Source organism: Trichoplusia ni, chromosome 21 (genome assembly GCF_003590095.1).
Source record: "Trichoplusia ni isolate ovarian cell line Hi5 chromosome 21, tn1, whole genome shotgun sequence".
In the NCBI taxonomy this organism is placed as follows: Eukaryota; Metazoa; Arthropoda; class Insecta; order Lepidoptera; family Noctuidae; genus Trichoplusia; species Trichoplusia ni.
Window position 1 is genome coordinate 400031 of NC_039498.1, and position 15043 is coordinate 415073.

Below are 15043 nucleotides of genomic sequence, written 5' to 3' on the forward strand. Positions count from 1 at the left end.
ACTGAGTTACATTGCGATAGCGAGGGATTATTATCCCCGTCCTTATCACTCGTACGCGCATATATAGCGTGTGTTATGTGTTTCGTGGTATAAATAATGATGAAATAAGTCTGAAATAAATATTATTATTATTATTATTATATATAAGAAAGCAGTCAGTACGGCAGTTGTCAACATTTGGTCCACCATGTTGTTAACAAGTTTATTCCTTCATTTTTGCCAGAATTCAAACTTTATAATAGTTTTACTTTCTTAAAATTTGTTTACATTCTTTATCTATCTCGTTGGCCTTACTATAGTTTTATTTCGTAGCCTATAACTGTAGCCTCACTGGTCTCCGCAGGTGGAGCAGCTAGAGGAGCGCGTGGCCGCCGCGTCCATGCAGGTGAAGGGCTGGCGGCCGTCGCGCGCGGCGTCGCCCGCGCCGGCCGAGCCCGTGGCCCGCGCGCGCCACAAGCTGCAGGCGCTGGAGGCGCACATCGAGAGGAGGTACCTCAAGCCGCCGCTCGTGCAAAGGTACGCTAGGTAATGTATACGGGCCCTTTGTAACCCTTTATAACCCTTAACTTTCTTGTGAAGTTAGTATATGATAGTATGTATGTATGTATGCGAAAGATCGCCTACTGTCGTAACGTCTAACGTCTAGTGTGAGGTCTAAAAGTTGTGAAAGATCGAGTGTTGTGGTAACAAGTGATTATGTTTGTCGTATTCTGTGCTATGGTTTGTAATTAAGAATGTTTTACCTATGTATCAAATCTAATCCTGTTTTAGTAAATCACTAACAACCCACGAAATTCACTATACAAGACCAGGGTTACTATACAATAAAATACATTTTAAATAAAAATTACCAACTGTATTAGTCCAAACGCTTTATCATTTCAAATTACGTCAATAGACTGATCTAAAATGACACTTACAGTCACGATTTCGTTCAGATTTTTCTAACAAAGACTAGTTTTATCGGACATTGCCTGTAATTATTTGTGACTATCAGCGTATAGCTAATATTAACATTAAGTACGTTCGTATACAGTACATCCGAGGCGACACTAGGCGCCGTCCTGCAAGGGGAACATGGAAACGCGTCCGCGCCATCACCGCAGAACTCTGATGGGAACGAAGGAAAAGGTATATATGTAAACAAATAACATTATTTGCTTTTCAATCTAAAATTATTGCTCTATTATAAATCTATAAACGGTATTGATCTTAATAAGGTCAGTAATATATATAAAGTATATTTAGTCACTGTTAAAGTATACAATTATTAACGAATTTTACAATTGATTATTTGGACACTTAAAATTATGTTCTTAGTTAGTCAATTTGTAGAAATTAAAGTACCAAATACTTGAAGTTAACTTACGTATACACATCAATTCTCTAAGCGTTTAAAAGAAAACAATCTTATAATAGAGAATCTTGTTGTGATTTTTAAAAAAGAATGGTATTTTTACCATTGTTTTACATTATTATTAGACAAAATAAATAACACAAACTATTTTATAATTAAAGTCACCCCTACGTTTCAAATTTTATATAAACTTAACAAACTTCATCACACACACATTTACCCAGCAGACAACAAGGGCATAGCCCGAGGCCTAGCCACGTGGCGCGAGGCCGTCTCCCGCTGCAACACGTCGGCCCAACTGGCCATGCTACTCCATGCCCTGGAGGCCGCAGTAGCCTGGGACAAGAGCATCATGAAGGCGGTACGTATGAGGCATGTACGTACGCCGCAATCCCAATCTAAATTGTTTTGGACCACCCCTGTTTAGGCCATATGGCTAAAAGGCCAAAGATGAGAATAGAAATATAAAATGTTGTGTAAATATAAAAAACTTGAAAGATACATCCATCCGTTTAGTCAATTGATCTGCTTTCGGACTGCACTAGTGGTTTGCAGACTACACGGCTAATGAGATGAGAACAAAATTTTTTTTTTTTTTTATGTATTAAGATATTAAACATTCGTTAAATAAATTGAACTGCTATCGGACTGCATGTTTCGTTTGCAGTCGTTTCAACTGCATTCAAACTGCAAGTTGTGGTTGATATGCGCTCCTTTTTTCTAGGGCGTTAGTTATGTCGTGATCAGTTAATTTGATAATATATTTAATTAGTTGGGTAATAAAGTTGACGAATTAAAATGTTGACAGTTACATGCAGCATACGTAAATCACGAAACAACGACAGACATTCAAAACAAAGCTATAAATTTTGTACAATTAGATTGATTATATATTTTTATCTCATTTTATAGACCTTTTCAAGCGTTAACGATATGAAAAAGAATCTCCTGAATGTATGAAAATGACTTTCCATTTGTTATTTACATCACTGTCACGAAACTACGTCACTTTCATACATTTGAGTGATTTGGTCATCGTCAATGTTTGTAGTGTGTCTTGTATAGGGGGATGGTCCGGGGTGTCAAGCCCCACTATTTGGCATTAAAAGTACCACTCTTGCTTTATATTAACTTATGATATTAAGTAATTATTGATTTACTAACAGTAGTTTACGCATCAGCTTGCCTTAATAGATATTGATAATAGCGTGTTGAATACAGCGTGTATCTATAAAGCCTAGCTTTATGCAACACCCTTTTTGTGCATTAAAATAAAAATGCTTCTAGAATAAAGCGTTTAGTTTATTGAATAAGGTTTTGGCTTGCTTTCCCGAAGTTGTATCTTTACCTGTATTTCAGCTACATATAGCGACTTAGACATTGACAGCGTCCAATATTTCTCAAACACCATTTGGTCTCTCAACAGAAATTGAACCTTATCTATATACAAATAAGTGTAAATTTTGCTTCAACGGAAAAACAAGGACATAAGGACTACTAATATAAAGTTTTCTATCAATACGTTAGGCGCTATACTAGTACTGCATAAAGGTTCAATTACACACAGAGCTGTCAAAACATAAATGAGACCTTATCTCTATAAAGAGAAGTGTCACTTTCCCTTGCGCGGCACAGTTCTAACTACTCAAGTGTCTTCTCAATACAATTTGTACCTTGTCAATCTACACAGAACTGTCAGTTTTGCTTGTGCGGAGACAACGAGGACCAGTTACTGCTGTGTGACGGCTGCGACAAGGGCTACCATACGTACTGCTTCAAGCCTCGTATGGATAAGATACCTGATGGTGACTGGTGAGTAATAAGCTTATGATATTTAGGGTGATTTGCGACCAAAGAAGTGCCAGTACGATGAGCCACTATGGGTGCGGTGTAAATATCGACCAATCTTATACATTTTAAACATAACTAGCACTGGTAGACACGGATTTCAAATAAGTACTATTTTTGTGTCACCATTATGACTTGTTGGAAGAAAAGTATATTTTACTAGCTGTTGCCCGCGACTTCGTCCGCGTGGTTAGAAAATATAAGTTATGATTTATAACTGCCCTGTTTTTTCCACATTTTCCATTGTATCTTCGCTCCTATTAGTCGCAGCGTGATGGTATATAGCCTAAAACCTTCCTCGATGAATGGTCTATTCAACACAAAAAATATTTTTCGACTTGAACTAGTAGTTCCTGAGATTAGCGCGTTCAAACAAACAAACAAACTCTTTAACTTTATATACATATATTTTATATACATGTATTAGTATAGATTTGTGCAATTCTTTAACTATCATCATCCTCTTGCCCTTATCGCAATTATTTTATTTGGGGTTACCGAAACATGTCTTCTTCATCCATACCTTTCTATCTGTCGTCATCTCACAAGAATCACTCTTTGCAGCCATACCATTACACAATCCATCCATCGTTTCCTAGGTCCTCAGTACCTTCCTCACCTCTCTCTGTAACCGGTGCCACGGTGTTAACATTCTTATCTTTGCTGCCTGCAGTTGTCTATCATTCATCCCTTTTGCTTGAAATTGTTTATCATCATCGGCCTAGCCTTTTCCCAACTATGTTGGGTTCGGCTTCCAGTCCGGTTTCAGTTAAGTACCAGTGTTTTACAAGGAGCGACTGCCTATCTGACCTCCTCAACCCAGTTACCTGGGCAACACGATACCCCTTATACCCCTTGTTTATGTGACTTAAATTTAAATAACGTACTAAAATATGAAGATCAACATTAGAACAAGCATTAAAGGGTTACACAAATGCTAGTTCCATCAGAAGCTTTTTCTTGGTGACCTCAACTACTCTGCTATCCGTGCAGTGATAGGCGGAAGTATTATTATGTATGTTATTCTACAGTATCGGTGTGTATAGGTACTGCTGGGAGTGCGTGAACAAGGCCCGCGGCGAGCGTGTCTGTATCGTATGCGGCGGGGCCCACGCCGGGGCCCGGACCATCCCCTGCGCGCTGTGCTCGCGGGCATACCACCAGGACTGCCATTACCCGCCGCTACTCAAGGTATTACATGTACTGACTGCCTACAGCCAACAGGGAACGTCCCACTGCTGGACAACTGGGCAACAGACAACGCTTGTTACAGCAGCGAGACCTTCAGACAAAGTATGTGGGTAATTTAGTTTGAAATCTTATTATTTGAACGATTGCCCGATGCAGCCATCATCTTGGACGAAAGAGGTTTATATCAAAACAGTTTGATTCGATTTTCGATTCACCAAGATCAACTAGCAATACAGTGTTATCAGTATTTTTAGCTGATGATTTACAGTTCCACCAGGGACCTGCAAGAATTTTCTCAAGTATTGGATTCCAAAGCACCAACTCGATTTGAAATCGATTGAAACAGGTCTCGATTCTGTCAATATCAAACCCTCAGCTGTATAGGTAAGCATTCAATTCATTTCGACATCTCATCATCCGGATTCTTCGACGCCATCCATCCTCTGACCTTGTCTGATGATCTTCGCTCCAACAGGTATATGTACTAACACAATTTCTTACCCAAAGGAATTCTTCAAGAAGTTTCTACGCGGCCGCAACAAGTCTCCCTTATAACAAGTAACAGACAATCTTTATATAAATGTTTGACTAACAATAGATAATACTAATAACTTACCCATATCACCCCATGTATGTTCCACGATTTAATTAATACAAGGGCCATACAACCCCTAAACTCCTTATATCGATCGATGTCTGTCAATACATCAGATTTATTTTATACAGGTCTCTCGTAACTGGTCACTCAACAATATCGTATAATATTCGACCAGTAACCGTGACCCGTAAACACTTTGGCGTTAACGTTGAATGTTAAAGACCAATTGTCCTGAGTTTGAGTGTCTTTGTGCATTTGAATGTTTGTGAAACAACCGCAATACAATTATTAAATTTCTCAATGCGGGAGTCGTGAAAAAAAAGAAGCGTGCGTGTAACCGTCTGACGAGATTGAAGAAAACTTATGTTTTTAAACTATCTATAAATCTATTGACAAAAATAAAACAGATGTTATAGAAACGTGACGCCATATTGCCGTAACAGACTTCCGTTTCATAGACGTCGGCTTACCTACCACTTAATTAGTCTGAAGATGTTCTTCAAAAAGTATTATCCCGATTTAGGCGTCTAAGGGTTGTACAGTCGCTGCTAACTAACAAACCCGAATCACCGTCATGTATAAACCACGATTAATTTGAATGTCATCTAATTTAGACGCTCTATTTCTGCTTGAAGGACTTTTCTCTGCCCTGGGGGCCGTGGGGGCCAACCTCTACCTTTTGAAGTAAGGCTGTTGCAGTTGTGGGAGGGAGACGCCGCCCTACGCCGTGTAGTGCGCTGTCACATTACCACAACTGCAACATCCTTACTGCGGTAAGTCTGTTTACAATCATTCTGGTATCATTGAAGTGAAACCTCTGATGTCAACTCGAAAGCTGAAACGTTTTAGGTGTAGTGCAGACGACGGACGTTATGTGCGATGGAATCTGCGGCGAACAAAAAGTCTGCGTGGCGCTCAAAAGATCTGCGTGACGCTCAAAAAGTCTGCATGGCGCGCAAAAAGTCGGTCGCGGATTTTTCACAGACTCAACGGACACGACGCACATCTTCGATCATTCTGTCGGCAGAACTCTCGAGACAGAATGCTTGTCTGCGTTAGCTAGTTGACGAAAACGTTTAATTTTTTTTACATACTTTTTGTGCGGATGTTATCTGCCCAAATTACACGGATTTTATTTCAGCCGGACTTTTTGCGCGTTGTGTACGTTGCTACATATAATTGCATAGGTTCTATTTTCACTATTTTTCACAGACTAAAAAGTGCGTCGCGATAGTCTGTCTTCTGCGCTGCACCTAACGCTGACACGAAAGCACTCTTGCGTTAAACGTTCAACCACAGATATAGACAATAGATGACGCAAGTATCACGATTTATATTGGAACCTAGCGACTTTTAGGTTTAATATAATTTTAAAATTACTCATCTGTGATAGGAAACATGTTCTTGCCTTTGGGGTACTCGAAAATTTTGGGCTATAGCAGTTAATTATCACGTAACGAGGCATTTTTTTAGTTTACGCGGTCGTCCGGCTACAACAACAGACGCGCGTGGCTGTGAGTAGCGGCCGCCAACCTTGACGCTTGGTCGGGGTTTAGACACGCAAAGCATTTTAAATTTGCGTCATCTATTGTATATCTATGTCTGTGCGTTCAACGCTGGGTATAGGAAGAAACAGAACGAAGGCTGCCTTAAACGTTTAACGCTTCTCTAGAGGGGGTATGAAAGCTCTGTTGTGTTAAACGTTCAACGCCGCCAGGAAGAAAGAGACAACGATATATTCTGTCCACATTACGAAGTTTCACTTCTACCGCGCGGAGGGACTCCACGCACTTAATTTTTCTTTTCCCCCCCCCTTATTTTCATCATCTCATTAACGCAATCTCTCATATCAACCATTTTAAAGTTACCTTTATATTTATCATATTAAATGTTATACATTTTCGTACAGAACCCGCGCGGCAAATGGTACTGCTCGCAGTGTATTTCTCGGGCTCCGCCTAAGAAGCCGCGGAATACTAAGAAACGCGAGGCTAAACATCGAGATTTGGATCTAGACCAAACCATGGTCCCTAGGTATGGATAAGTAATTCTAGAATGAAAACTGTTGAGAGCAACGGAGGTAATGTGGAAGGAAGTAGTAAAATATTATTAAGAAATTGATATTTTATTCTAGAAGTAATAATTGTACGTAAAATGTAATCCCATTAAAAGTGACCCCCGTTCAGTTGCTGTTAAGAAATCAGTCCCGTCAATTAAGGTTTGAATTGAATCATAAATGGACATACAAACCGATATTATTACATTGAAACCTTAATAGACAACCAATGAATATTCTTATGTTTAAGAAGAATATATTTTTTCGTAACTTTTATTTGTCTGTGCGTTTGTGCTCGATAAACTCAGCAACGCCTTATTCAATTATAATTTTCCTCGATATACTCAAGTAAACTTCTCTTAGCAGTGTTAAATCAGTGTTTGGTTCAAGCCAATCTGTCCATAAGCAAACAATTCATAGACCCACATTTACACCCAAAAAAGCTATTCTCCAATTAACAGACAACAACCACAAACAATAACTAACTTGAAATGATTTCTCCAGTCCTGCAGCGTCCCTCGCTTCAACATCCACAACGGCTGAAGAATGCTCGGGCAGTGCGTTACACACTCCCGAGAAACACGATGATAAACTGGACGATACTCTGCCGGATAACGAGAACGGACTCAACCATCACTCGCATACAGGTAATAAGGGTTCATTGTAATTGGGTTCTGTATAAATAAGTTATAGAAAAACAAATTTGGTGGAATGTAATTTAGGGGGTTAGTAGTTACTCATCATTGGCCTAGCCTTTTCCCAACTATGTTGGGGTCGGCTACCAGTCTAACCGGTTTTAGCTAAGCACCAGTGTTTTACAAGGAGCGTCTGCCTATCTGACCTCCTCAACCGTTACCTGGGCAGCACGATAAAGGGGTATCGGTTAGACTGGTTGTCAGACTTTTCAGGCTTTATTTCACCCACCAACTCACCAAGTATTTTGTAGTTATAGCGGCATCAGAAATGTCAATGAAAACTTCAATGACGTAGCTGTCACGGTTAATGAGATACAGATGACAGACGGATGGACTAACAGCGATGTCTTAGAAGTAGGATTCCGTTTTTTTTTTATAATAATGTAATTATGTGGTCTGCAATAAAGAATTCTACATGAGGAACGAACTTGTGATACGTCGCGCACTGTATTTGGCGTGGTGACCTCAACCACTCGGCTATCCGTGCAGTTATCTATAACACCACCATATTTGTTTCCAGGCGAGCTGAGTGCTGAAGAAGCTCCCCCGGAGAAACGGCGCGCGATACACTACGCCGGGAACGGGGCGCTACATGACGACAGTGAGACACAGATGGACGGTACGATATACATATAAACATAGCATTACAAAAAACAGTTATAATGTAAGTTGAATATGAGAATGATCTGTGTGAATGTTTATATTGAAGGTCAATGTGTGTTTAAGATTTTATAGTGATAATCAGTCGGCTGCCAGTCGGAGTCAGTACAGGGATCCGTAGTCTAAAGAAAATCATATTGGCAAAAAAAAAACTCACACTTTCAATCGAATAATTTATAAACAGCCCCATGTTGACGGATGATCAGACAATGATACCTCAGTAATAAGGTTTTTGAACCCTTTGGGTCGGAAAACCAAAAAAACAAAAGAGTTATAAATTTTAAACTTGCCTTTTCAATGGAAATGTTTTGGAAATGACCGAAAACATTTTGTATAGATGAGTAATTTTTGTTTTAACAGTCGAAGACCGAGACACGGAGAACGTGCCGCTGGTGTCCAGGAGCAAGAAGGAAAAGGGCTCCGCCAAGAAACAGAAAGAGCAGATACAGTTCTGCAAGTGAGTAAACACTTTTTAGGAAGTGCTTTTCTTTTTGTACATACGACTCGAGGACTAAATAGTGTGTCACATGCACAAAGACAACCATTTGTTTACTTACTTAAATAAAGGTGACCAATCTAGGTAGGTCTAAAAAATGAACTAATACAAAACTTTTTAAATCGGTTGTTTATTCATTTCCAGCGCGACGTGTCGCGGGTTCGATCCCCACTTAGGACATGTACTTGTATGATCTACGAATGCTTATTCTGAGTCTTTAATCACGTTAGTGACTTGAATATATGTGAAATTCCCGCGACACAAGTATTAAACTCCTACTCAGGAATCATTCTTAAAAAGCAAAATATAGTATTATATAGTAGAAGGATTTTATCTTCTTACTTCTGCTATAATGTGAACAATACCTATTCCCCAGCGCGGCGCTAAGGAACTTGCTCTGCGAGATGGAGTGCCACGAGCACGCGTGGCCGTTCCTGTTGCCGGTCAACACCAAGCAGTTCCCGCAGTACAAGAAGGTCATCAAGTGCCCCATGGACCTGTCCACCATCAAGAGGAAGCTGCAGGATAATATGTGAGTAAAGACTTTGTATGAGAGGAAGAAAATAATACCTTAGGTAGGATTCGAAACAGCGGCATTGTCTGAAAACAACCGTGGCTTCGGTACACGAAGGGTAAAGGAAGGAGTATGGTTGGGATTTAGTCCGCAGAAGTCTGTCACTCTTCCACGCAACCTAAAGCGAAAGGAGTTATTTGATGATATTCCATCCGAAAAATAGGGATTAGAACCTGTAATAACCTGTGCTTCAATGCACCAGTTGCTTTAACTAAGTTACGGAGCTAATCATGATTATTGCATGAAAAACGTTTATTGTCTAAAAATAGGTACGCCCTTGACTTTTTAAACACGAAGGCTTAATTAAGGCACGCTATCAACATATCAGTTCTTTAAAGTACTCACGAAGAAATAGAAAAACCCACACCATATGAGCTTATATCCACTTAACCACCATATGCAATATAAGACCGCTCTTTTTACGTGGGGCAGGAGAAACCTATATGCTTGCGCAGAATCAAAAATCCATATTTAGACTTAAGAATACCATTAATTAGATATCAAAAAGGAAAAACATTAATTTAAAATTAATCCACACTAAATGTACACAAAACTAACCACATCCTTCTATTTTCAGTTACAAATGCAAAGAAGAATTCGCGTCTGACGTCCGTCTAATATTCAGCAACTGTGAGGTTTTCAACGAGGATGACAGTCCGGTTGGACGCGCGGGACACAACATGAGACAATTCTTCGACGAACGATGGACACAGATTTGACACCAACTTGACAATACCAACCATTAATGGGCAAAGAGTTTGAACAAATATTGTTGGACTAAAGGTTTGAACAAACATTGGTGTTGGGTGACGTTTGTTGACAAACATTCTTCGAGAGCGACTACGGTTGTTGGCTATGCCAATTTAGAACTCAAATATGCAAATCTATTTGCTGTATCTGACAAATGTTGGTCAGTTGGACTGTTCGTTGATATACACTCGTGAAATGACTAAACTGTGCAAAGTTCTTGCAAATTTTGTTCTTTATTTTCGAGATTATGAATGTAAGCAAGCAAACTTTCGTAAGGTTATGATCTTAATATTAACGCGAAACATGCATTTATCTTGTTTATTAACATGCATCGTGAATTATAAAGTTAATTCCGTTTTCCGTATACGACATTTTACGAGCATGTAAAGTAACAATATGATTCGTGTTAGTTCATTGAAATCCAACTAGATGGCGTTGCAAACTTTAGAAAAGTTTCATTATAGCAGAGCGCCATCTATGATTTTTAATTGTAATTAAAATTGTGAAAACATACTTGAATAGGTGATTTTTTATTGGATTTTAAAGGCAGGGAATATCGTGGAATAATAATAGAATGGCAAAAAAGAAGTGATATGAAAGGTTGTATTATAATTTAGTTGTAATATGTAAAGGACGCCCATATACTCGGGGCATGAGTGAGAAAGGGACAGAACATTTTCTTTTATAAAGAAACTAACAATTTGATCAGCGATATCTCTTTTCATTACCGTAGGAGTGACAAAGATAGATATATGAGTAAGTTTTTAATTAATCTGATTTGATTGCTTTTTAAGACTTGTAATTTTCTGTGTGACGATATAATTCTAGTAGTATCAAAAGAAAACAGAAAACATTTTTTTTATGTTATTGTAATAAATGTAGCTACAAAAGTGGTTGCGAAATACCTACGTCACATTCAAAAAATATTTTTAAGTTATTAGCTTTTCTAATGACTACTATAAACACACAATCACTTTAAATTAAACTTATAATCAAAATGCAAGCAAATTATTTCGAAAAATTAAAAAAAAAACCTTCATTCCAAGATCAAAACAAGAATCATTAATGTGATACTTTAGGATAACATTCCAACATTGATACGACTGGCCGTTACACACATATTTAACAAAAAGATATATTTCACAAAAAAAAACACCCTTTGTCAAAACCTTTTTGTGAATTTACCTTTTTTTGACAATGTGTCAACGACCATAAGCTTTGACAGCCCGAATCTCAAATCGACAAGTGATTATGAAACAACGCACACAAACGTTGTTTTAACTAATATGTAAATAGTAGTCGATAAAATTAATTTAAAATATAGATAAAAATATATTTTTAAGAAATAGTTAATAGAATTTTTCGAATGTTATTTTTGTAATTTGAGCTTGCAACGAAGCAGTATTTTTATGGATTTCCGCATTTGATTGTTCGTTAGCGTTCTTGTGGTTGATTTTGAATGATATTTACTTGACGTAAGGCAAATTTATCTACTTACTACATAAAGGTTTGACTTTCATGTCTATCTGGGATTTGATATTTATATTTTCGTAAAGTGATTTGGAATTGTATAAAAAATATTTTGGAATCAATATTATAGTTGACTTAATTCGCCAGTTTGACTAGTTTTTAATTTAAACCATTTCATTCAACTTCTCAATTAGCATTTTTATTCATTACTGTAGTTGCTATGTATATCAAATATTTTTAACAAAAATCCGATTTTCCCCTTTACCTTCATAATGCTTATCAAACTTAATCTATTAAACAAAAATCCCTACTTAAAAACCAGCTTGATTTTCCTGCAATTTAATTCCAAATTCATATAATTTTAGTCCATATACCTACTTACAAACAGAAATAAAATCCTTAAAAGTAATAAAAATCATTCAAAATCAAATACAAAGATCAGATAATACTCTTAATTTTCGATTCGGTGGCCAGTTTTCGTAGTGTACAATTGTCGAATGTAAAAATTACTAGTTGTCTATCTAAATTTGTGCACTAGGCGGAGTTAGGTCTAGACTAGTTTTAAGGTAGGAAACGATTGAGTTATGCGAGAACTATTCGCTATGACTGCGTTGTGTATTTGAGGGGGCCTTAATTGTGAAAAAAACAGTATTATATGTATATTACTTTTGTGTTTTTTTGGAGTAAAATGAACCTTATGTTATTTGGAATTAAGATGGTAATCGATTCTATAATTTTGAATCAAATATTCCATTTACTACAGCTATAACTATTTCTACTTCTGTATTTATGACACAAATGACATTACATAACCAAAATAGAAACTACAAAAAACTTTCATTAACATTTTATTAAAAATATTTATTTTGTATATATTCAAAAAATTAAGTCACTTATCCCATCTTACTTAAAGAAACTACGTCTGAACTGTCCCAAGCTACTTAAAAACATATTTACTTTACACTATTTATATTCTAATCTTCAAATAAGGTCCCCCCAACATTAATTATAACAAAATAATAATATATTACATTACGTAGCAGATCGTGAAGTCTCTTCTCTTTCAAAGCGTGTTTCAATTAAACTATGTTTATAAATAATAAGTAAAACAGACAATAGGATTTTGTAATTTCATAAAACAATAATTGTATGACGTCATAACTGTTTTCTCAAGCGCCCAACTATTGAAGGCTAGCTGTGGAAGAGAGATGCCCTATGTCGTATATAGCGCTGTCACCCTTCCACAATTATTAATCTTTTAGTGGGTCTAATTAAAGGTTTAAGAAATTTCTACTAAATTTAAATGTACTTGAGATGTTTGGCTTGGATAAGCAACGATCCCATGTTTGTAAAGATTATAATAAAAAAAGAATTTTCTAGATTCTAAATTGATCCCTACTTTATAATATTATAAGTGAATGTAATTAAAGAATACTTAACCTAGAAACATGGAAATTTGCACACATATTCATAAAAGGGATTACAAGTGACATAGTGTTTGTTTTATATAACCTAAGAAAATATTATGCTTTATAGCGATATTACCGGATGGAGCCGCGGGCGATCGCTAGTCGAAAATAATAGTCATTTTTCAAAAATGAAAAATAGTAGTCGTTTTTTTGCTTAACCAGTTAAATGCGAGTAGAACCCGCGACACTGGGAGCTCCGAACAAATAGATTAAACGATTCCAGTCATCGCTTTAAACAATGTAACTTGTGTAGGAGTTTTGAATAATCAATTGTCTGAAACATTTCTGATACATCTCAAGTTAATTTAAATTTAGGAAATTATTTAGACGTACAATTTAAAATATGTTTGAAATATTCATTTTGTTCCCAACATAGTTTTATTGAAACACGTATTTTCGTGAAATCACTTGAACACTGAAATTAAAGAAACGAAAATAAAAATTTAATTAGTGTCAAAAAATTCTTGTAGTCAATAAATTAAGCGGTAAACATTTTAATTTCAGTGTTGCAAGTTAAAAAAAAACTCGATTGATTATTTCTCTGTATTTATAAAATTCTTATGCGACAGTCATGTTAGTATTATAGATTTTCATTTTTCTATTTATTATTTATTTTTGAATTGATATATTTTAGCCAGAATGACATTAATAGATTGGCGATTGCAAAATAGTACTTACACTTAATTGACATAGACCACAGAAATGTAGACATGGCTTGTGAAAATAAAAGCATTTAGAAATGAAAGCTAACAATATTTATTGAATATATTTGAAGCTCGATCGACACTCGATCTCGGTTTGTAAGTCTAGCTTCTGGGTGTTAGTCTATGTCTATCTGTTCTATGGTCTATGGTATCTGGATGATTTGTCCGTTTTCCTATGATTTCGACATACTGTTGTGTCTATTTCAATAGCATTTCTAGTATAACAAGTGTTTCTCCTCTCTTAGAATAAAAAGTAATTTTATTAATATAATTTTATGACAAATAGCGTAGAAATATTTTTATATGCAGACATTCATTTTTAATGTAACTTAAAATACCCGTTCTCTATTATGAAGTTTTAATTTCATCGTTTTAAGAAAGAGATGGCGCTATCTGTATAACGCTGTCTCTTTCCAACGATGATTCTAAAACGTCATAAGTGACTACAACATTATGTCGAAACTTTAATAATTATAATAACTGCAGAGTATTTTAGCAAAAGTATTAATTTAGATAATACTTAATCAGCTTTTTATAATTATAATTTTCTGTAAGTTACAAGCGAACTTCATAACAGGACTTTTTGAAATAAATTATGGTGTATCTAGTTTTTAAAAATATGTATACTTAATTCTTGGCGGGAACATGCTTTAGGGATTTCGACCTACTGCCATCGAGATAAAGTTTGTTTTTCCTAAACGTGTTCCCGCGAAGGAGGTCTTTCGTCCGACCGGCGTGTATGGAAGAATATTATGATGTTTATGTTGTGTGCATCGGTTGATTTTAACTATAAAATGGATATATAAATTATATATACGAATAAATAAATAATTTTTGAAGCACTCCCTTTTTGTTTTACTTTTTTGTGGTTTAATGCAGCTAGTTTATTGGTGATTTCGGATATTGTGGCTAAAGAACACATTTGTGTGGCTGTGTAATAAATGGTTATTTAGCAGGACAGCACCAGCCAAATTTTAATTTTAATTATTTTTTGTCTTATATGCAACGAAACTTCTTTAGCTGTTAAAATTTAAAATACTGATTGATTTTCTTTAAATTGTAACAGATAAAAAATACAGTCTTTTTTTCTAAAGAATTGACTGCACGTATATAGGAGAGTCGCTCCGTTCGTAACTAGCACTTCTAACGGTTCAGGAATTTAAAGATAAGATAGA

General features: G+C 36.3%; 1 protein-coding gene across 14 annotated transcripts in view; it reads left to right on the forward strand.

The window, feature by feature from the left end:
* LOC113504252 (bromodomain adjacent to zinc finger domain protein 2B-like) overlaps window positions 1–12040 on the forward strand; it is a 62948-nt gene extending 50908 nt beyond the window's left edge. For 8 of the 14 annotated variants that reach the window (XM_026886456.1, XM_026886459.1, XM_026886460.1 and 5 more), the window contains 11 exons: window positions 344–525; window positions 1037–1131; window positions 1582–1733; window positions 3048–3169; window positions 4252–4396; window positions 6904–7028; window positions 7555–7697; window positions 8266–8364; window positions 8766–8862; window positions 9278–9433; window positions 10053–12040. In XM_026886456.1, coding sequence (XP_026742257.1) covers window positions 344–525; window positions 1037–1131; window positions 1582–1733; window positions 3048–3169; window positions 4252–4396; window positions 6904–7028; window positions 7555–7697; window positions 8266–8364; window positions 8766–8862; window positions 9278–9433; window positions 10053–10194 — 1458 coding nt within the window. In that variant the 3' untranslated portion in view covers window positions 10195–12040. Of the gene's footprint in view, window positions 1–343; window positions 526–1036; window positions 1132–1581; window positions 1734–3047; window positions 3170–4251; window positions 4397–5629; window positions 5768–6903; window positions 7029–7554; window positions 7698–8265; window positions 8365–8765; window positions 8863–9277; window positions 9434–10052 lie in introns of those variants that run through there. The other 6 variants (XM_026886465.1, XM_026886468.1, XM_026886457.1 and 3 more) reach the window with 5 other exon arrangements.
* The last annotated feature ends 3003 nt before the right edge of the window (window positions 12041–15043 follow it).